This window comes from Cygnus atratus, chromosome 5, assembly GCF_013377495.2.
Source record: "Cygnus atratus isolate AKBS03 ecotype Queensland, Australia chromosome 5, CAtr_DNAZoo_HiC_assembly, whole genome shotgun sequence".
Lineage (NCBI taxonomy): Eukaryota > Metazoa > Chordata > Aves > Anseriformes > Anatidae > Cygnus > Cygnus atratus.
Genome location: NC_066366.1, coordinates 54,750,826 through 54,774,462, shown reverse-complemented (window position 1 = coordinate 54,774,462; position 23,637 = coordinate 54,750,826). Strand labels below are relative to the sequence as shown.

Genomic DNA, 23,637 nt, shown 5'->3' with positions numbered 1-23,637 from the left:
GTTAGATGTATGCATATAGATATGAATATTTTCTCGATTTATTTTTTACAGTGAGCTGTTCATTGTAGCTACCCTGAAATTCTAATCTGTTGGCATGAGAACACTTCATCTAATCTGTGGTATCTAATTTATCATGTTTGATGTCACTTTTGCAGACGAGTTCTATTAGTGAGCAGGAAACACAGGGTCCCAAATCAGAAGTTTCACCATCTACTTCAGTTGTAACTGCAGAGCAACAACAAGAAGTAAGGGAACCATTATTTCACCCTGAAGAGTAATTCGGTAGAAAGTCTCTGTCTTGTTCATTATAAATATATATTGCAGCATTCATTTTGAAGAGGCAGAATTGAATGTTGTTTATGTGTAACTTGTCAGTGTTAATTGCATCTGCTTTAAGGACGGTTGCAAATGAAACCTTTTTGTTGGCTCTGTGTATGTTGATGTACCTCATTTTCATATGTTTTCTGTAATGCTGCTTGTTTGTTAGTGTGCAGGCTTTCCTGTGAGTGCTTTAAAACACAATCTGTTTGTGCTAAATCAGAATGGCAATGTTTATGACAATTAAATTTCCAATAATTTTTGAAAAAAAATCAGAAAACGATAAGCTTTGCCACCCCAAGATTAAAACAAATTCTTGAAGCCTCGTTTTGCTCAATTACAGTTTTTTGTGATTCAGGAACCAATTCCGCTTCAGAGGATGCCTGCAGCTCCTTCCCCCACCATTCAATCCATTTCTCTAGCTGTACCAAAGGTAGGGGGACTGTACTAACCTTACTCTGAAGAACTAAGGAAAAATTACCATTTGTAAATTAGCCATCTGTGTTTGTCCTGTTTGGGTTTGTCATATGTTGTTTCTTTGTTAGGTCTCTGGTTTTACTCAAATGTTACCAAATGCAAGTTGAAGGGGTTTGATTTGTCAAAAGGGATGACAGAAAAAAATACTTGGTTGTAGGATTTGGTTTTAGTGTCTTCTGCAATTTGAAATAATAAATACTGCTGTTGTCTTGCAGCACCTTTTACAAGCTACAATTATTTAAAAGCCCCAGTTTCATAATATGCGTTGATACATTGGAGGGTGGAGGGTGAATGGAGATGCTTGCATTGTATAAGTACAGAAGTTGAACTGTTGTTTTTCTTGTTTGTCCTGAATGTATCTTTCAGCCTAAAGCTCACCAGCTCAATATCAAGTCATTCACAAGCCCTACTCAGTGTAGTCATTGCACCTCTCTCATGGTGGGATTAGTTCGACAAGGTTATGCCTGTGACGGTGAGTCGGTTAAACTTTCTGCTTTTTCTGCAAGTTGTCCACCCAGCCCCACAAAATTGTCCCAAAACACTAATGTATTTTAAGGCAATCATTTCCTTGGAGAGGGAGTGAAAGAGAAGGGGTGGCTATCACTGAATGGTTCTCATTTTCTTTTTCTCCTTTTTTTCTCTTTCTTTTTCTTCTATCATCCCTTTTTTTTTCTTTTTCTCCTTTTCTTTCTTTCTTCTATCAGCGTCAAAGAATTAGCTTAAGCTCTCATGGTTCCTTTTCTATCAATCCTGCTACCATTAGTGATGTAGTGTGAGTTGAGCAGGTAGGTGGGAGTGTTTTCTGTCTGTATAGTGAAGCAAAAAGATAACAGGAATGCTGTGGTAAGGTATGCATCCTGATCATAAACCCTGTGTGCTGGGAAGAGTATTTGCCAGGCTTTTTGGTCTATAGCCAGCCTTACTGTCCATTAGGTTTATTTAAAGTGCTTTCTCTGATGCATGTGTCACTATTGAATTCCATGTTTTAGTATATGGAGGTATTGTTGTTTGAAAATGCTTCTCTGAGTCATGATGAGACACATGAAGTCAGTGAGAATTCCACATATCTGTTCAAAACACTGTGAATAGTTTTTTTGTATTTCTTTCCCCAGCTTTGTTCTTGCTATGACACCCCCTCCACTGACACTTCCAGCATCATATTCAGATTGTATCATCTACCCAAAGGTGCTTCTTTCCTGGCAGGTCTTCAGGCAGTTCTTCCCCAGAAGCACCTACTGCTCTGCCAGCACTTGCCCTGGGGCTGCCTTTTCTCTCCTGCTGACAGTTCTGAATTCTTGTTTTGCACCTTTTCCTTCTTTCCCCCCCCGCCCCTTAGTGTATCTATCAATTTCACTCTTCTATTCTCTTGTGTTTTGATTAAGCAGTGCATCATTAGTTTCTCGTTTGCCTCCTCTGCTCCAGGTCTTGATAGCTACAGAAAAAACTAGAATCACCTTGACATAAGAATAGAGATGACTCCAACAGAACAAAACTTTTGCCATGTTCCATTCCCAGTCACTTGCTTTTCCCAATTCCTCCTCTTTTCTATTGCTGGAGAGTGCAGTAAAATACAGCTGTACTTTCAGAGCCTTTCCCTGTTCTTAAACTAGTGTGCCTTGGCTTGCACAGTCCCGATAATTATGATGCCTCCTGAGAGAGCTGAATTTATTATCTGGTCATGGGCAGCACCTACAGTCCTTTGTGTGCATGACATTATGGTAACCCTCGTAAGGCAGTGCTCTCCCTGGGAGCAGGCTGCATCTCAAAGAACAAGCCAAGCAGCCTGCCCTGCCCTGGGCTACCTGCGCTCCTGGCTGTTCCCAGTGGCATCATGAGCTGTTTTGTAGGCCAGTCTGGTTCCTGCAGAAACACGTTGTTTCCAGCTGCCATATTTTTCTGGCGTCTTTTGACCCTCGGTAATTACAGGACTAGAAGTGCGCAGGGTATTTGACGTACTCACTTCTGAGAATGTGGTTAGGAGGAAGCACAGAGAGGATAACAGCGCCATGCTGCTGACCTCCTGCCTTCCATGCCTACAGGGAGAAACACCGTCGTTGGGGCAAAACAGATGAAATCTCTGTAGAAAGATCTGGCCCATAAACTGTGGGTCAGGTGCCTTGCTCTAACATGTTAACTCATCCGACAGTTCCGAAAGTCTGCCTTAAGTGAAGTGTCATGTGCTGGGCTTTTTTATGTAGTCCTTCCAGGTGAGATACTGTATAGACAGGAGTCCGTTGTCCCTTGCTGGTGTAGCACAAAGTGGTGTCAATGGTAAGAAAGGATGCAAGATTAGTATAGTGTACATCTGCTCCTCATTTGAACTCTGAAATGTATATATGCCCCTTTCATCATACAGTATTTTAGTTGTTGTCCCTTGGTTTTTTCTTTGTTACGCATTCAAGGCTGTTGCCTGTTTAATTCTTTAATGATTTCTATTGTTTGTCAGTTTAGTTTTACTTTATTTTTGTATGAGTAGACTCTCTTGCATACTTATATCCAGTTAAACACCTACTATGTTTATCTTGTCTCTTACCACTGTCCAATCATTTTTATTCCTCCTTTATTAATATATATTCTCTTCTGCAACTGGGTCGATTGCTTCTTAGCACCACTGATGCTGACCAACTCCTTTTCCTTCTGGAAAATGCTTTTATAAGTGACATTGGGGTGTGAAGTCACTTTCTGCCCAAGGAAGTATCAGGTTTAAAAGGGAAAATAAAAGCACCTTGGAGTGTCTCCTACAATATCTAGGTGTGTTCACTCCTTTAGCATAGTGGGCTCCTGCTATGTTTGACTGGCAATTTCAGTGTAATTAATTAATTTGCTGCTTGTAAGGGTAGACTATGTTAATCTCCTGTTATGATTCACTCATACATGCATTTCACTGTGGATTTTCTCTTTTGTACTTAGTGTGTTCATTTGCATGCCATGTTTCCTGCAAGGATAGCGCACCTCAGGTCTGCCCTATACCCCCTGAGCAAGCGAAAAGGCCTCTTGGAGTAGATGTGCAAAGAGGAATAGGAACTGCCTATAAAGGTTATGTCAAGGTAATAGCCTTTTTGGTCTTGGGGAAGAGAACAATACTACGCTTCACTTACGCAGCTTGGAACCTCTGAAGTATATTTAAACATATCTCCTAAACTGGGCTGAAGCCTTAAGGCTTTACGTGCCATCTTTGTAACTTATTTAACATTAGTTGCATTAGATGTGGGAAAAAAACCAGTTGATTTTACTATAGGAGCTAAAGGTTAGTAGCTAAAATGTTCATAAGTCCCAGGGGGTGTAGGGAGGAGGAATTTTAAGGAAAAATTTGTCATAGTTGATGTAAACATAACATAAAAGCTAAACTGCCCTACAATTTTGGCATTTGTGTAATACACAGGCCACATTGTTTATCCTAAAGCTACATAATATATTTATTAAACTGTAACAGAGGATGTTTGAGCTTAAGGGGAAAAAAAAATGATTGCTTGATTATTTGATGTTTTTCACTCCATTTTGAAGGGCAAGTAAAATGTGTTCAGCTTCCATTGATCAAAGTATTGGCTTTTTGAAATGTCCCTGTTTTCTGTGTCTACTGCATGTGCTTAACTTTAATAAACAAGTAGCTATTTATTATTTATTTATACACAGGTTCCAAAGCCTACAGGAGTTAAGAAGGGGTGGCAGAGGGCTTATGCAGTTGTCTGTGACTGTAAACTCTTCTTATATGATGTGCCTGAAGGAAAATCCACCCAGCCTGGAGTTGTTGCAAGTCAAGTCCTGGATCTCAGGTTTGTATTTTTCTGATAGGGTAGAAACCCTCTGTATTTTTTCTCTTACAAGAATATTTATCTTTGGTATGCAATAAACTTTTGGATCATGGAGCTCTGGTCTGAGAAAACTCTGTGTTCTGGGTATAGATGCCAGCTAAATTTAGGCTGAAAGAATTGGCTCAGCAACAGTAAGTCACTTAAGTGCTTTATAAGAAGTCACTTGTACAGGCACTAATACTTACAGTATTAGCATGCTTCCTCCTAGAATTCCATATTTCCAAATGGAAAACAAATAGGCTTTGGTGGATTGGTTCTTCCCCTGCACTCAGACCTAAACAGTGAGTCACAGATCGTCCCATAGTCAGTAACTTCATGAACATCAGAAAAGCTGAAGCAGCCTGCAGAAAGCATCAATTAATTTATAATGCAAGTGGCTCTGACCCCGCCTTCTCACAGGAGTCATTTTTTCATGGTGAGCCATTTGTAACACTGAACACTGCCTACAAAAGATCTGAGGCTTGCATTCATCAGAGTAACAAAGTTTTTAAATTTTAATTTACGGAAATATTAAGTATATTACCTTGTATTACAACGCACTGTTTCTGATTATAAAATTTACATTCATAAGCACGTTGACTTTTATTTTTTTTTTCCAGACAGCAGTACCATGGGGTTGCACCAGTACTGCTGTTCTGTTCTCACGTTTATTCTCTGAGAACTGTCAGCGTCAGTTCTCTGACATGCTGGCGGCAGGAGCAGAAGTGTGGATCTATTGAAAATAACAGCGTTCACATCAGTACATTGCTTGAAGCAACTCAGCCAGATATTATACCAACTGTCCTGTGCTTTATCTGTTTATTGTAGCTGCCTCTTTGAGGCTGTCTTCTGAAGGTTCTTAGATGTTTTAACAGATGCTAACTACCATGACTAGGAATTCTAGCATGGGCAAGTTCCAGGCATTAGTGTCATCTTTACAATAAAATTGGCAATTATGGTGATCAACTTGGTCTTGGCACTTTAAAAAGGCTTGTGTAGACAGGCTCTCTGGGGTGGAGCACTCTGAAATGCAAAAGTTGTTCTGTTGTCTGTTTATTTTACTGTAATAGAGAATAAAATCTAGCTGTTTTTGAAAATCCTTATTTGAATCCCACAAACTATAATTATGTTGCCAAGAGCTTTTTATGTGATTTTTCTTTTTTTCCAAAGGCCCCTCTCTTGCTACACATTGAGGTATGAATTATTCATTTCTAATGTGTCTGCTGGGCTGGAAGAGCAATATTCTTGCTGCTAATTGTAGAGTAGGTGTGGTTTGTAAACCAAAACTACCCGAGGCCTGCCCACTTCACTTCAGGTGGACTGAGTTACACATACTGAATGTTGTAGAATCATAACTAAAGCTTGCAAGTTGTTTAGCTTGAGGACAGTTACAGCATAACAAAGCAGTGCTCCCAGTTGTGACCTCTGTGCAGTGTTAAGTAATTGCATCCCATTGAAACAGTTGGGATGCCAGTTAGATTTTGCTGAATATTGTTGGTGTGTGCATATATGTGATTCTCTTGTTCTCTTACCAGAGATGAAGATTTTTGTGTCAGCTCTGTCCTCGCGTCAGATGTAATACATGCAACTCGTAAAGACATCCCTTGTATATTCAGGGTATGGCTATCAATTTTTACTATTAAAGACAATACAAATTAAACACCAGTATTCTCTTTTTATAGAGAAGTATGGTATCCACATTTAATGTTTATTAAAGTATGCAAATTCTGACTTTCCTGATTGCAGAAGTATAAGGATGTATAGGAATGTGTACAAAAACAACATGATACTCCTATTATAACTGAATGGTAAAGAACAAAGTTCTTTTAGTACTTCCTTGTGTATAAAGTTTGGCATCATTTTTTTACTTAATTATAATTCAGTTGCTTTAGTATATTCATGTATCGTATTCCGTTGGTATTACTGGATCCTGGTTTTTTTCTTATTAGATTTGAAGGACTCTAGCTCTGGGAATTGATGTTGTAACAAAGTAAGCTGAAGCTGGGTAGTGCTTGCTGATTTTATTTTACCATGTATTATATTAAAAAAAATCCAAAACTTTTTTCTTTAATTTCATTTTTAAGTATAGTAGGGAAATACTAAAATAAGAGGAAAGAATTCACTTAGATAAACTAATTGTTGATGTACGTTCACTCTGAATGCTCTATTTATTTTTAAATAACAGGAACTTTTTTCTAATTTGTATGTGAATTATACTTAATCTGGAATTTTAAAATATAGGGAAAAGTATGTTAATAGCCAATATCTATAATTCCTTACATTTGAATACAGAAACTCTCCCTGTTTTCAGCATCTCTAAACCTCAGTCGTTTGGAATCCAGTCAGAGGAACATGCCAGCCAGTTACTTGGTCCTGTAGAGTTTTATTTAGGAAATGTCTTGGCTACTTGAATGCTACAGTGGTTTTGCTTTTTTTGGCCTTTTTTTTTTTTTTGCACAAATACTTTCTGCAATGGATTTTTCATCCTTTAGTTTACAACCACTTTTACCTTCCTTTTCCTAGTTTCTAAATGTTCTGTTTTTATTCATGTCTGCCTGCTGTCTTTTCAAATTGCAGAACAGTGCAATCATTTTAAGAAAAAGGTTTCCATACAGCTTAGCTTGCCTGACTTGCTGCTCTATTTTCTGCTTGTACTTTTTCTTAAATACCATTCCAGCTAAAAAGCTTTTGTCAAGTAGTCCCTGTATAAGAGTACTTGTGTGGATGGACATGATGAAATGTCTCTGGAGTTTGATCAGATTATCTCCTACTAGAGAGATTTGAGGAATTAACTAAAAGCCTGCTGGATATGCAGGATATGTATCAATTTAGATATCCTGTTGACAGAGACCAGAGAAGATGCTGACAATGTCCACCTCTTTTCTCAGTTTTATTCCCTTCAAAAGAGGGAATTCCTACAACTGAAAACCAGTGATACCTACTGCAAGAGAGAGACATTTTCTTAATTTCATTTAATTCACCCTGAACATCATGTCTCTTAGACTTGCATCAGACAAAATGTCATAGAATATTATTTCATGTAAGACACGGTGATATTGGTGGCCCACCAGAAAGACAGACTTCTGTTTTCTGTTGGTGGACAACCCAAAAGAAATAACAGATTGCTGCCAAGCAATAAAATATTGCCACCTCTAACCCCCCACGAAATCAAGAAGAGAAAGAACACATCTCAAGCTCCAACCATCTGTCCTTGGTAACTGGTTTTAAAGCTAGATGCTAGGCGATCCCAGCATCCAGACATTGCAGTAGAAGTACCTTCCATCATCAAGAATTTTATAACTTAAATAATGGTGTTTCTAGTGGAGTTCTTTTATAAGTTAGTGGCTTGAGTTGAGAAGACTTGAGTTACAGAGCAGATACTGGATTTTTGTATCATGGATAATGCTAGGGGTAACTTCTACTTTTTACATTTGACTGCATGAAAGATGGTATTTCAAAGAGAAATCCTAGCTAAGTCTGATGTGGGTTGTTTTTTCTTCAAATTTAGAAATATTGTCCACTATGTCTACATCCATCTTTAAAATAGCCTGAACTGTACTTAAACAAATATGTACAGTTTGCATGTTCATCAAGCTGTTGAGCAAATGTAAACTAGTCATTTCTTTACCTACTGCTCTTCACTCTTATCTTACTTTTGGAGTTCTGTCTTTTGACATCCAATTATCCCAAGCGTGCTTTCAGATGATTTTCTTTACAGTGAATGTTCTTGCTTAATCTACTCTTCCAGGAGGTGTATGTTACCTAGCTCTACCATATCACCCGTGTTTTTTTGAATTTTCTCATCAAGGCATATAGGTCAGAGGTGTTTTATTCCGTGTACGCATAACCTTCTGTTTGGCTCTTTTTAATCTTTTGCTGCTTTTTTTCTGTTTAACCATTGTTATTCTACAAGTCTGTTGTGAGGGCTGGTACTGGCTGATGCCCTCTTTGTGACTGAAAGCATAGTTCCCATGCTCTCACAGTTCATATGATGTCTTCATAACGGACACAAAACTAATATTAAGAATTAATAAGTGCGTACTTTGTTCAACAGAAAGTTCCTGGATAGTTCTCATATTCAGGATAAATTCTGCTTAGAGATCTATAGGATGGTTTCCCTGAAAATTGGGTGAAGCCATTGTGATTTTTGTTTAACTTGGTACTTCTGAAGTACTGAGAATGAAGTACTTGTGCAGTACTTCGTTCTGAGAAAAAGTATGTTTTCCTTCACAGCCTTTAATGACGGCAAATACTTGAAATACTTGAATACTTGTCTCTGGACAAGTATTTTGAAAATTAAATGGCAAAATCAAAATCTAGAACTGATCATAGCAATGTCATTGGGTTTAAATGCCTCTGACTCAGAAAGCATGTGTTTCATGTTTGATAAGTTATTAAAAGATGATGGGGAAAGGGTATGGGACAAATGGTATGCATCTAAAAGTCCATTTCAGAGAAGGAAGGAGCCTTTTGCTTGCATCCGTTGGTCAATGTGGTAAAGGAATGTAGAATTCCTTGCCTGTATTTTAGGATTCAGAATGATTAAGCAAGACTGAGTATTTTTAAACAAAACCACTGAAGCTTGTGCATTTTTTCAAAGTGCTGTGGCCATGTTAGGTATGTGCTGGGCTGCATATGGCTTAGGTACATTATGGCATTGTTATGAATAAGTGTACTTTACTTGCATGGTTCTGGGAAGCAAATAATACTGACCAAGCAGTTACCGTATAGGTCAGAGTAATAGTGACAAAGTTTATGTATCAATTTATGTATGAAGTATATAGTAATGACAAAAGGACTCATTACTGTTATTAATTTTTCTTTGTCTGTTTAAAGGTGACAGCTTCTCTCTTAGGTTTGCCATCAAAGTCTTGTTCTCTACTGATCCTGACAGAAAATGAGAATGAGAAAAGAAAGTGGGTTGGAATCCTAGAAGGGTTGCAGTCTATCCTGCACAAAAACAGACTGAAAAACCAGGTCGTGCATATTCCACAAGAAGCCTATGACAGTACACTGCCTCTTATTAAAGCAAGTTTAGCTGCTGCTATTGTAGGTATGTTTGTCTTAACTTTTATAAGTGTGTGAGAGTAGCTGAAGCTTTTAGGTGGGCTTCTGTAATGAGAGCACCGATACGTTGAATTCCTCAGCTGAATACTTTCATAGGGAGATATGGGGAAAAGTACTAATCTTGCACTGATTATTCAAATTTTTCCATCCACTTGGGGGTAAATAGTGATTGCTGAACAGATTGTTTTAGCAGTATATATCTTATACAGCAGTATATATCTTATACAGCGTACTTCTGACAGACTATATAAACTAAAGCAAAATTGATTTGCTGTTGAAAATCTTTGTCCATAAATGTTTCCAGCTGTTCAAACAAAGCAGTCTACTTTAAAGATGTGATTAAATATAGCTGAATTAATAGCCTTTTTCCCCCTTTTCCTCATTTAGATCGAGACAGAATAGCAATTGGTTCAGAAGAAGGACTGTATGTGATAGAGGTGACCCGTGACGGTAAGTTAGGCCATAATGCATGCAGTAATTATATACAGAATAATGAGCTCCATAACTTTTAGTGCTGTTTTAATATAGGTTACACAACAGCCCTTCAAGTACGGTAAGTATTAAGCACTGAGTTAATTGATGAGAATCAAAAGTGAATGTGAGATATAAACACTAATTTGGTCATTATCGTTATATTCAGTTGACTGGCTGAAATTAAAGAGACAGGTTAGTGGTAATATTCTGACACATTCTCACCTTAACTGTGTTTCCACAGCAGGTAGTGAAATGCTTCAATACTCAGAGCACACAGTAGCAGTTGATGGACAGTGAATTATCAGTCACTTACTAAATAGAATTTGAATCGAGTGAGAGAAGTTTGGTTTGGAAACTTGTCCTAATGTGCGCTATCAGACAGCTTAAACTGACATGACGTAGAAGCTAAACAGTTAGTGCAAGCAACCCAAGAGAGTTTAAGACTTTGGCCATTACAAGACACTATACGTGCCCGTGGAAGGGGGTTTGGAAGTAGATGATCTTTAAGGTCCCTTCCAACCCAAACCATTCTATGATTCATTAAAGCCACTGTGTATCATCTCTTTCTTCCAGCTGGTAGAAATTTGACAACTACTCACACTATGTTTCTGGCCAGTGATGGTCAAAGTAAATTCCTTGCATGTCTTTCCATGATCCTTTTTGTTTCCTGACCACATGCTTCTTGCTGAACCTGCTCTTTTCCTTCCTGTTCTTAATAGACTGCCCTCTGCTTTGGGAAAAAACGGTATCACTTTTAGCCTGTTTTATCTGAAGGCTTGCCATGTCCATTCCAGAAATTCACACAGATGTGTTCCAGTTGCCACAGTGGAGTGAATGCTGCTTAGTCACTGGTCAGCACAGTCTTACCCCTCCAACACTGAATTACCAAGAATCACGGATAGGGAGTGAGGGAAGAGTTTTTCCCTTTAGCCTGATATACTGAGCACAAACACAGATGACTGGGAGACATGCCTTGGTATGGTGCGGAAAGCGAAAAGGACTACTAACAAATGAGCATGGGGATGGTTAGGTGTTAGTCCACATAAAATGTCATTTTAAATTTGGAAAAGTAAAGAATGTCTGGTTAATTTTGCAGTGCATTTTCTTAACAAAACAGGATACTCAATGACTTCTTACTGCAGTATAAAACAAACAAACTATTTGAGTCAAACTGAATATATGGAAGTTATATTTCTAACAAGCAATGAAGATTTAAATCAATCTACTGCTATGTATCTTCTTCCAAGTTACCATTGGAAATATTTTTTTCTTTCTCTTTGCCTTCAAAAGGAGCCAAACTTACCTTGTGATTTCCGTACTTTCTTGTGATTGCTGACACATTCTAAATTCAGACAGTACTCTAAATCCTTGCTTTTAGTGATATAAAAACTTAACAGCCTTGGCTAACTGGTAGGATTGTCTCTAACAAAATGCCTAATGCTTTCTTCACCTATATTTATAGCTTCTGAGCTTAGGTTCCTCTGTTGTCTTTAACCTTCTGGGAGTTAATGATGGTGAGGTTGGTGATACAGATTTGTAAAATGAAAACTTTGCAGCTCTGGAAAAATGACTGTGAAACTTCTGAAATATCCCTTTGACTGTTTTTAGTCATTGTCTTTCAAATCTCCAAAAACACAGTTCTTTACATTTTGACTTGATGGAAGAATGTGATTTTCCTTTTTCAATGCAATTTAGTTTGGTTTGCAGTCATGTGAAAACTTGCTTTTCAATGTAAAATACAGCAGTGAATATGGGTTTCTAAAGTCTTACTTGACTTTGAAAATAAAATGAACTAAAAAAAAAAAAGCCAGAGATGTGGTTTTGAGGCAAAAAGCAAACTGTTATTGCTTCCTCTTGCTTAGAATAAGCCATTGCCCAATTCTAGGAGAAACTGCTTTGCACATGGAGACAACAGATATTTGAAATTCTTTTTAGCAGTAATAAATGCCATTCCTTTGAGTAAATTTCCAGTGGTCACCATTCTGTAAGTACTTAGATATAAACATAACTTAAGATGCAAGTAATTCCAGAGATTCCAGTATAGCTTCTTGCACAAAAGAAAAGTATACATTTAATTTGAAAGGTCATTTCATAAAGAAACAATTATCCGCATCACCATGCCATATGTAAATATGAAGATGAATTGCCGATTTTGTTTTTAAGTTAAAAGCTGTTTTCCATGAGTTTTCTGTGGCCAGTTCCTGTGTGTAATGGCATTTTTATAAATAGTAGTATCTTCGTCCGGTTATAGCAATTGAAATTTTCAGTGTTAATTAACTGTCAGCTGCTTATATTGAAGGTCTTTGGTCAGGATATCACTTAGCTTTTGACAAATAATCTAAACTGTAAGTTGGAGCTTGAACTAGGGAAAAAGAACTTTCTCCATGGCAAAGTTCCAGCAGTAGGTTATTTCATAGAGCATTTCTTCAGACATATGTTTGTGCAAGTGTGGGGGGAAGCCACACAGCATGAGGATTTGTAATCTAAACAGCCAAAGTCTTGCTGTAAATTTACAGAATTCAGTAATTCGGCTAGGCTATTCGACTAATACTGGGAAAAAAATGCAAATAGTTTCCAATTAATATTTATTTTTTATTACTGCTCACAAAGATTTTGAATTCATTCAGCTAAGAGAAAAATAAAAGTGATACTTTGATATAATTGACTTAGGCATGTTATGTAGTATGTTTTCTAGTTTGGATTTTTTTCTGTTCTGTTTGTACCCCATGAAATGCTCACTGCTTTCTTGAATATGACGATAGACCTGTGATCCCAAAAGCAGAACAAGTTGTACCTAACCCCCTTAGATGCTACTAACCCAATATGAAAGTGTGCAAACAATGAAAACTCCCTAGCCCCCAAAGGTAACCTAACCAGTCTCAATGGTGAGAGAGCTTTTCCTAGCGCCTGTCCTAAACCTTTCTTGCTACAGTTTATTGCTTGTCCTTTCTGCAGCACACACATTTTTTGCCTTTCCCTATAGGTAGTTAACACCGATAACTGTATGGCTTTTGTATTTGGATGAGGCATTTGCCAACACTACGGCGTTCTGTATCCCAAGTTCTCACCATTCAATACTTCATATTTCTTCTGTTTGTGTTCTGCTAATTTAGTTTTACTCTCTAACTTACTCAAGACACTGATGTTTTTCCTGAATGTGGAACCAGTTCCAGAAGATGTACTGTCTTGCAATGAGTAGACAGTACAGATATATTTTTCTGAAATTTTCCTATATTTTAAGCAGCCTTTTCCTGCCAAGTGTTACTGAGACTGTATATCAATAAAGAGAGTTACAGGAACACTTTGGTTCAATGTTTGTTCTGAGAATTAACAACAGAGCATCAAATGTGTGTAATAAGTGCTCTTTCTTATCTGGTGTGTGTCTCTGTTTAGATTTGTTTTCAGGCAGCGGTACGTAATGGTGCGGTATTTCCAGGCCTGATAGTTTTATTGTTTTCTCGTTTCCTTTGCAGTGATAGTCCGAGCTGCTGACTGTAAGAAGGTGTACCAGATAGAGCTTGCTCCCAAAGAGAAAATCATCATCCTCATCTGTGGTCGGAACCATCACGTTCACCTCTACCCCTGGGCCTCTCTGGACGGATCAGAAGGAAACTTCGACATCAAGCTTGCGGAAACTAAAGGCTGCCAATTGATTACAACTGGAACACTAAAGAAGAGTTCTGCAACTTGTTTGTTTGTGGCTATCAAGCGACAGGTTTTTTGCTATGAAATTCACAGAACTAAACCTTTCCACAAAAAATTCAGTGAAATTCATGCTCCAGGAACTGTACAGTGGATGGCAGTGTTCAAGGACAAGCTCTGTGTTGGCTACCAGTCTGGGTTCTCTCTGTTGACCATCCAGGGAGATGGACAATCTATAAACCTGGTAAATCCTAATGACCCCTCGCTTATGTTCCTCTCACAGCAGTCTTTTGATGCCCTTTGTGCTGTGGAGCTCAGTAATGAGGAATACCTGCTTTGCTTCAGCCATATGGGAGTATACGTCGATTCGCAAGGTCGAAGGTCACGCATGCAGGAACTAATGTGGCCTGCAACTCCTGTTGCCTGTAGTATGTATATGTTTTTCTGTTGCCATATCCCTGTTGCTGCTTTACTTGTCTAAAAATAATCAGCATGTATTCTATTTTGCTTTGGTTTGTCTTTTAAATACCTACGGTTTAAGTTTTGAGTTAACGGGGTATGTATCCTGATGGTAGCTTTGGACTTGGCAGTCTCTTGGGCTGAGATTCTGGAAGCTGTGAGAAAACAAGCTCTGTCTTGGTACAGGACACAGAAGAACTAATAATGGAATGCAAAATAACTTTTACAGAGAATAGTCCTGGATGCAGGGCAGTGTAAGACTGCTGCTTCTGTGAAATTCTGTAAAGGTTTTTGCTCTAGAAAGCATAAATGTTTAGTCGTCTTTAGGACGTCTTCTGTGTCCTGTATTCAAAGTATAATAGAAAGTTGATAGATCAAATGTGACTGCGACTCTAAATGTTCGTAAGGATAACAAAACAGGAGGTGAAAATACTGCTTGTGGCAGCTGGTTGCAATTTTCTGTTTTTGTTGTATTTTGAGGGGGAGAATTTCCAAAAATAATATAGGCAAGTGAAGGGTAATTTTTCACCTGCTCTGTTCTTTTCCGGAGCATTGGTTTATCAGCTAGTCAGGACAGAAGCACATGTGGAACATTTCTCAGTAGTCAGAGGCAGTTCATGATAAAACCCAGCTTTCTGTTTGGAGCTCAAATAATAATTAAAGTGGTATGGGATGATTGAAGGCAAGAAATATCTTTTTGTTTAAATAGTACACAGAGCAATTAGGTGTTCATTGGTTTGATTAGGTCAGGTCCAAATTGCAGTTTGTTTAATTTTAATTGTCTTGAACTGAAATTGTTTGCTTGCTTTACTCTGACCTAGTTCTGTACAGAAGTCTGAAGCGAAGGCCCAAGGAAACAATGTAGTTGCAGATTTACTTTAAAACACCATTAGCCAAAGCTAATGTTTCCTTTTTCTTTATCAGCTTTACAGTTTTTTGTATTTCAGCAGACTAGCTGTGCTAGTTAATTGTTTTGTCTGTTATTATTAGAAGCTGGTCTTACTGTAAACTATTTTATAGCATTCTTGTACGCACAGTCCCGAGTGGCATTGGCCTAGGGTGTTGTTTTTTTTAATGGAAATAGCAACGTTGTTCACTGCCAAAGGAAACTGGATTATTTCCCTTTTCATCAGCCTTGTCCTCCTTCCTCAGTTCTGGTGTCTGTCACTAGTGATGGTGATCCTTTAATCACAGAATTGCTCGGGTTGGAAGGGGCCTTATAGATCATCTAACTCCAACCCCCTGCCACGGGCAGGGATGCCACGCACTAGATCAGGTTGCCCAAAGCCCCATCCAGCCTGGCCTTGAACACCTCCAGGGATGGGGCATCCACAGCTGCTCTGGGCAGCCTGTGCCAGGGCCTCACCGCCCTTACAGTGGACAATAGGAAGAAATTCTTCAATCTAAATCTCCCCTCTTTTAGTTTAAGACCATTCCCCCTTGTCCTACCATTATCTACCTGAGTAAAGAGTCCTTCTCAGTCTTTTTTTATAAGCCCCCTTTAAGTACCGAAAGGTTACAGCGAGGTCTCCCGAAGCCCTCTCTTCTCCAGGCTGAACATCCCCAGCTGAACATCAGCCTTGCTTCACAGGAGAGGGGCTCCAGCCCTCTGGTCATCTTTGTAGCCCTCCTCTGGACTCGCTCTAACAGCTCCACATCTTTCTTGTGCTGAAAGCACAATAATAAATATAAATAATAATAATAAATTTTATTTTAAACTCTCCCATCAGCTCATCAAAGTGGCAGTTGTTCTTTCTGTGCTGCAGCTTCTGGTGTAACAAAAGGACCGTGTTGTAGAGAGCTTTCAGGATATGCTGGAGAACTTGGCCGTAGGGTATTTAGTCACCTGTTAGGGGAGGCTGAGGTCTGTGTTAGCCCAGTCTGCTCCGTTATTTTGGGCAGCCAGCTAAATGTGCTGGGTTTAGGCGCGTGGGGCTTGTTAGCTAGAGGGTGGTGCAGCACAAATGCTCAGCGCCAGCTCAGGTCTCGAAGCTGCAGCCCAGTGCGGTCAGGAGGTGCCAGGTCTCGCTGGGAACCAGCGGCAGGCTGCCTGCTGGCCTTGGATGCGAGCTGGCCAGGCAGATGTTTCCATCTGATGCTCTGTGGTCTCCCTTTTTTTGGACATCCAAGCCACCCATTGCCCCATATAGCGAGCAGCTGACCCTAAGTCCCTTCTGGGATACATATATATGATAGCTGTTCAAAGACTTCTGTGAATGAGTTTTAAAAGCAGCACTAAAACATCAGTTCTTGTAAGGAGATTCTCAGATGCACTGAGTATCCTATTTGGGTTATTTTCCCTTTGTTTATTGAAGCAGCTCTTGGTATATCTTTTCTCTACTAAGTCCCATAAATTCCTAGTAACTGTTCTTTATATCAGGACACAGTCATTACATGAGCAAAAGCATTTGATATGAAGCTGTAGGGATCTCTGCTTTTGTTTGACCTAAAGTAAACTTGTCTGTGGATGCCTTTCATGCTTTAAAAAAAAAAAAAAGACATGGATTGTGAGCTTTAAGCATTGTGACATTTTTACGTTAACCTGATGAAAGCAACTCATACATGAATATCTAAAGCTAGATAATTGTTAGCAAAAGAGGAAGGAAGTTCAGAATAGAACTGCATCATGACTTCATGACCCACCTCACAGATGGTGACCCTCTTTTCCCCTGCGCACAGCAGATGTATGGTTAGTTTGTTGCTTCCGAAATGAAGTAATCTGCCTCTATAGAAAAGCTAGCCTCTATCCTACCACGTAACAAATTTATACGCATCTGAAAGCTTCAGATGGCATTCTGCAATTTCATGAAATCATAATTTGAAGATCAAAAATACTGCAAGGGTCAAACTTAAATCTTCCTGTGATGCTGGCGGTTGTCGTTAGCAAAGCTGTTATTGCAAAAATATCTGTTTGAAAGTGGGCCTGAGAAAAAGAATGATGTTTTTAAAATGTATCTCACAAATAGTGGAAACTTTTGACTGTTAGAATTTGTGTAAATACGTGTCAGGTATGGACTTCTGAAACCACATTAGGGTTTTCTGTTTGTTTTTAATCTATGCAGGTTGCAATTCCTCATATGTAACAGTGTATAGCGAGTACGGTGTTGATGTATTTGATGTTAACACTATGGAATGGGTTCAGACTATTGGACTGCGAAGGGTAAGTACTTTTCTGTGAACACAGAACTTAATTCCAAACGAGATGTTTCTTCGCAGTGTATGCTAGGCTGGAGATAATTTTCTGCCTCCTTCCTCAAAACAGATCAGGCCATTAAACATGGACGGCACTCTGAACCTCCTGAACTGCGAGCCACCGAGACTTATATATTTCAAGAACAAGTTTGCAGGTGAGTACTGAGCAAGGGGAGAAGTGGGAAAATCCATCTGTCTGGGTAATTTTAAGCAACGTCACCTTTGCGTGAGATGAAACTGGGATACTTCTGGATCAACATGACTCTAAGTATATAAAATTGCTTTGTGATATTACAGCTGGAGCTGTTCTCAGTGTACCAGAAACGTCTGACAATAGCAAAAAGCAAATGCTTCGAACCAGGAGCAAAAGAAGATTTGTATTTAAGGTTCCCGAGGAAGAGCGATTACAACAGAGGCGGTAAGAATTTAGTCTTTGTGTATAACAGGTTGTATGTGATGACATGCAAAGATGGGGAGTGCTAATAGTAAAAATCACTCTGCTCTTTTAGGGAAATGCTTAGAGACCCTGAGCTAAGGTCAAAGATGATTTCTAACCCAACGAATTTCAACCACGTGGCACATATGGGACCAGGAGATGGAATGCAGGTTCTCATGGATCTCCCACTGGTAATGCACGTTTGAAGGGGTGGGAGATGTATGTGCATTTGTAATTGCTCGGGAAAAAATACAGAAATGAGCTGTATAGGGTTCAAGTATTATTCTATGTACCAAATTCTTCTAATCATTTTGAGAAGGGTAAAACCTTCCTTATATATCCTTTAGATGTTTCTAAATCCTGTGCAGAGAGATGCTATTAGCTAACTTAAGAATGAGACACTGAAAGAAACAGATATCGCTGCCAGGAACTTATTAGTCTCTCCTCCTTCCTTTTTCTTGTTTGTCATCTTAAAATAACAGAGTGAATTTCCTCCCCTCTCATCCTCTCGGCATTCTGGTCTGGTATCACCTCCAACAGGCTTTGAGCACATCTTTCATGAGCCCTGCCCCTGCTGATATCCTTCTCCAGAGTCACCATTCCTCACTGCAAGGCTTCCTTCTGCTTTCTTCCTCTTCCTGTCCCTCCTCCGCTTCCTTAGTGAGGGTAGGAGTAGCTGCACACTGTTAGAAACTGGATGGTGTGCTTGTGGCACTTGGACAATTCTAGAAGAAAAACAAGGAGGGGGGTGAATGCTTTGGAAGACAACCAAAACATGTGTAAGCCGTGGCATTTTATAGCATTACTTTTTGGTTTACATTTAACAAATAGAGCATTTTGTGGGCTATTTGAGAGCTAAATCCACAAGAGGAAGGTGCAAAGGTATGCTTTTATGCTGTGTACCTTTCATTTTATAGCTGCTAGTCAGGCTTTTTCTTGTCCTTCTCAGCTAGCTCTGATGAGGATAATGCATTCATCTTTCAGCAGGAGGAGGAAGGAAAGCAGAGCTATTGGCATGACCACTGCCCCTTCATGCGAGGGTTTGCTGGCTGACAGGTTCCAGTGGCTCCTGTCTCCAGCAGGTGGGAGGAGTGTCCAGTGGCTGCTGCGGGGCTTAGTTCTTTCTCTGTCTTTCTCAGGGTTTGTGTCTGTTTCTGAAAATATGTGGATGTAGTCAAGTAAGTTCAGAGTTTTTTTCTGCCAATACTGGGTTGTAATAGCATCAAACGCACAGTAGAGTTTTTATGAGTAACAGCCCCTAGTTTGGATAGCTTTGGTTGTTGGCTAACAAGGTGTTTCATCTCATCTGTAGAGTGTCCTACCCGCTGCACAGGATGAAAAACCATGTCCATCTACAGCCAACCTCTCACGGCAGCAGCAGCAGCAGAGAAGCAAAACCTATATTTCTTGGCCCTCATCAAGTAAGGCTGGGAGCAATCTTGTCAGCTCTAAGCTGTAATTGATGGCTTCAACAGGAGATGTAAAACTGCTTTTTTTGCTCCTTTCTCTGCAGGTGGCAGTGATGTGGGAGGAGCCACGCCTTCCCGAAGCATGTCCGATCCTGACCAGGAGTTTGACAAAGAGGTAACATAGCTTTTATTAAATGGAGACTGACAATATCCTGTTGGTGTAGATTTTCTTCTCCCAGTAAATTAAACAGCTCAGAAAATACTTCAGGAAGACTGTGTTCTTTATGGAGATATATTCCCTCTGCAAATGTTTTCTCCAGCATGTAATAGCTGATTGTATGCTAGATAAGCCAGCACTATAGCAAAGCTGTGAAAAGATCTTTTTATGGCGATATTTTAAGAGGTATTGTGTCCTGGATTAAGCTTTGTAGACAAGGCAATTTTGACTAATTGATAAAATGTCCTCGAAGCTCCTAGAAATGTCCTCTGGGCTATTAGCATAGAATAGGAAAGTAATACCAGTTGTTAAATGGTTTTCTGTGCTCCCTTAAGGAAGACTTTTTGTCTTGTAACTTGAGAAGGAATAATATTTTAAAATGTTATGTAATCTGTTTTTAGCAAGTGTGAAAGTGTGCGCTGGTTGGTAGTCAGCAGCCTGAAGATGTTCTGGCCGCACAAAGCTGGTGTCCCTAAATCTGTATGATGTTTTTTCCCCTTGATTTATCGTGGGTGTAGCTTCTTGTAAGCTTTGTTCAAGTACTGTCTGTGCAAGATAAGTGTTAGGAAGTAACACTGGCAAACTCCTGGATCAAGATCTTCCTTTCTTTTAGTGTTCTTTGGTGCCCAACTACAGCCCTCTGTAATATTCTGGATTTTGAAGTGTGGCTTCCTAGCCTTTTCCTGACACCAGACCTTTACAGAATGCCTTCGTACATCCCAAGCCAAAGTGTTTGCCCAGACTTCTGAGCCACGCTCTGACTTCCTTTGTCAGAGCATTAAAAGAACACTTTTCACCATTAAAGCAAGCGTGTTAAAATGGGAATCTCTGAATATGGGCATTTTTAAAACTCTCTTGATTTTCAAAGGTGCTTATGACAGACTCTCCCAGTTGATTTTGTTGTTCTGTGGCATCCTTTCCAAAAGTCTGTTACGTTTTGCATTCTAATCGCTGTTTGTAGGCACCAGCAGTGGTAGATGAAAAGGTTTTTTACAATGTTTTCTTTTTTAGTAAACCTTAAAATGTCTTGGGACATCTTAAATTTCAAAAATAGTAGTTTGTAACTTGGAGGATCTAATACCACCACCTAGTTTATACTGCTTTTCCCAATGGTTTGTGACTTGGTCACAGCATGAGCTGGTTCGTGTTAAGATAATCTCGGTATATATGGTCTTACTATTGCTTGAGGCGTGCAAAACCTTGTAAGCAGCATTCTTGTAGGATGTTACCTTTCAGTATATTTGCTGTATGTGTTTCCTTTTTTAAAAATAACTTGCTGTAGTGGTACCGGTTTTTCCTGTGCGTAAGCTGTGAATTTGTTCACTGCTCAGTGTTGTAACTCCTCAAAATAGTGGGAAACTTGCCAGCCATGTTGTTGAAGTGAGACCAGTCTGTGAAGGCAAATATCCAACATCCAATCTAATGCTGGGAAAATAACTGTGGATAGAGTGCCTTCATTAGATATTGACGTAGGGCAGCTCCAGTAAGTATATTCTGTTTCTGGATCTCCAGCCTGATATTTGGCAACCTTCACTCTTTTGTCAGGCACTTCACATGCTTGCCTTTGTTGCTGGTACTGTTTTGTAAACAGTTTGTGTGCTTGCTTCCTTCCTTCTCACCAAGCTGAAGATGATTTGACTGTAATTGTTTACACGTCTATATGGGCAGACAAATGTACTCCTTTGCTATAAAAATTGCTTGAAAAAATCAGGCTGGTAAATGCAAACTAACAATGCACAGATGGATGCGTTCTATCAGGAAAGTTTTCACAGAATCACAGAATTGGAGGGGTTGGAAGGGACCTCGAGATCATCGGGTCCAACCCCCCTGCCAAAGCAGGTTCCTTAGAGCAGGTTGCCCAGGTAGGCGTCCAGAAGGGCCTTGAATATCTCCGGAGAAGGAGACTCCACAACCTCCCTGGGCAGCCTGTCCCAGTGCTCCGTCACCCTCACTGTGAAGAAATTATTTTGCATGTTTTGCAGTGGCTGAAGTAGAGGAGCCTGGATTTTAACAATTTCCACATACTTTGCCATAATTTATGTTAGGTCAGAAGGTCACCTCCAAGACTGCACTAAGGCCCGTTGAAGATAATGAAAGTATTTGCATTAGTGTTTAGCTATGAAATGAATGTAGTGTGTGCTGCTTTGTAGGCCTTGCTCTCCCTAATTTTTCGAGTGCCTTGAAAGCTTTTGAGTGTAAGGAATTGATTTTAAAGAAGTGTAATTTTTTAATGTTTCTCGTTTAACAGCCTGATTCAGACTCCACCAAACACTCTACTCCATCCAACAGCTCAAATCCAAGCGGTCCCCCAAGTCCCAACTCTCCTCATAGGAATCAGCTGACGTTAGACGGACTGGACCAGTCAACTTGTGATGCATAACACTACAGCTCTCACCGTTCTGGCTTCGACCATCTACTACTCCACGGAGCATTCAAGAGCAGGGCAAAGCTGTCTCAGATGCTAGTGCCAAGACTGACACTGAATCTCTAGTGTTGTACAAGAATAATTATATATCCAGATTGTAGATACAAACTATTGAAATGAAGAAAATTCTTTACTAAATAGCGATCAAGCTTTTTATGCAGAATTGTTCACTGTTACGGTTGATTCCTTTCTGCGCAGCTGTGACACAGTTGTATTGCATAGGAGCATTTAAGGCCACCAGTAAATAGTCTTATTCTTATGCTGAAAAAGAAATAGAGAGAGATACTGATAATGTTGCTACAATATCAGGAATATTATTTTTCTATAGAATGATGTAATGTCTCATTAGCAGGAAATCCTTTTAGACACGTTTGGACCTCTGAATAGGAAATGCGAGCAGGTCTAGTTACATCCTCAGAAAAATACACTTTTCCCTTTTTCCCATAACAGCTGGTTTCGTAAATCTTAAGGAGAATGCTAGGAAGCTGTAGGCTGTTCCCAACATCGGTAAGAATCACCAGGAAGTCCAATAAAAGTTGGTTATAGTTTTGTGGCCTTTTAATTCATTTAGCCATTACATATTCAGCTGCATAACAGTCTTTCTACCTTTCTACCGACTTTTTAGTCTTGTACATAGGACTACTACCAGTTATCTTTTACCCACACCCTGCTTTTTAGTCCTCATCAGTCAGCCATTAGTCAGGGCTTTTAAAATATTGGTAATTACTGCTGTGAAGAAAACTTTACTCCTAGTTCCTGCCTATCTCCTCCTGAGAAGTTGTTTCTCCTGGTTTTTTTTGGTGTAAGGACGCACTACATTGTTTAGCTAGCAAGCCTTCTTGCGGACACACTGCCCTTGAAGTCTGCTTGACCTAAGGGACTCTATCACACTAAAACGTCAGTCTGTTTATTGGTTACCAAAGTGGAATGTGAAGGATGTGTAACTGGGGGTGCTGCTTTTCTCATTAATTGTATCCTCACCTGCATGAAGACCCCATGATTATTAATCAAGTATTGATCATGTAGAAAAATGCACAACACACTCCTGTATATTTTGCTATGGCCCACGTGCAGTGGTGATGTTTTGCGTGTATATTTAATCTCATGCTTCCATGTATTATACATTTAGTAATCAAAGGTTTGTGACCATGTTTCATTAAAAGCTTGTAATTAATTCAGTGGCTGGCATATCCAGTTTGTCATTGTCACACTAGTGTGCCTTCTGTGCCAATTTTATGACAGTTGGATGTCACTTATTTAAAATTTGGTTTAAATGGGCTAATGATATACCAATGGCTAATGTTCTTTTCTGAAACACTGTATAGGACGTGCACTTATCTTTAGTTTAAACTGAGTGTTCTAGTCAACATTTAATCCTGTTACGTTAAGTGTTCGACAGTACTTGCTCTTTTTCTCAGATTATTGATAAAGGGGCTCAGTTAGAGCTGGACACTACTGCTTTGGGGGGTTTCTGGTTTTTACTTTTTTAATGTAAGTCTAAGTCTTTGTAATTATTGAATTGTGAGAACATTTTTGAACAATTTACCTGTCAATAAAGCAGAAGAGGGAGGTTTTAAAGTTCACAGTCGTCTGTCTTGACATCTGAAAACAGTCCCCCACTGGCACTTGCTGTCATCTCGTGGTAAGTTTGCTTCGTCTACGTGAAAGTTTTATGAAAGTTTATGAACTGAAAAATACTTTGAAGCTCCATTCCTGAATGGATTCTTCCT

General features: G+C 39.3%; 1 protein-coding gene across 2 annotated transcripts in view; it reads left to right on the top strand.

Annotated features, from left to right (window-relative positions):
- CDC42BPB (CDC42 binding protein kinase beta) overlaps positions 1-23,488 on the top strand; it is a 95,473-nt gene extending 71,985 nt beyond the window's left edge. Inside the window, exons 22-37 of one of the 2 annotated variants that reach the window (XM_035551417.2) lie at positions 156-245; positions 677-751; positions 1,162-1,267; positions 3,706-3,842; positions 4,429-4,568; positions 6,122-6,203; positions 9,423-9,639; positions 10,041-10,103; positions 13,601-14,197; positions 17,291-17,388; positions 17,491-17,575; positions 17,718-17,838; positions 17,930-18,047; positions 19,169-19,277; positions 19,370-19,440; positions 21,731-23,488. In XM_035551417.2, the coding sequence (XP_035407310.1) occupies positions 156-245; positions 677-751; positions 1,162-1,267; positions 3,706-3,842; positions 4,429-4,568; positions 6,122-6,203; positions 9,423-9,639; positions 10,041-10,103; positions 13,601-14,197; positions 17,291-17,388; positions 17,491-17,575; positions 17,718-17,838; positions 17,930-18,047; positions 19,169-19,277; positions 19,370-19,440; positions 21,731-21,862 (2,241 nt within the window). In that variant the 3' untranslated portion in view covers positions 21,863-23,488. Of the gene's footprint in view, positions 1-155; positions 246-661; positions 752-1,161; positions 1,268-3,705; positions 3,843-4,428; positions 4,569-6,121; positions 6,204-9,422; positions 9,640-10,040; positions 10,104-13,600; positions 14,198-17,290; positions 17,389-17,490; positions 17,576-17,717; positions 17,839-17,929; positions 18,048-19,168; positions 19,278-19,369; positions 19,441-21,730 lie in introns of both variants that reach the window. The other variant, XM_035551416.2, reaches the window with a different exon arrangement.
- Positions 23,489-23,637: the final 149 nt, after the last annotated feature.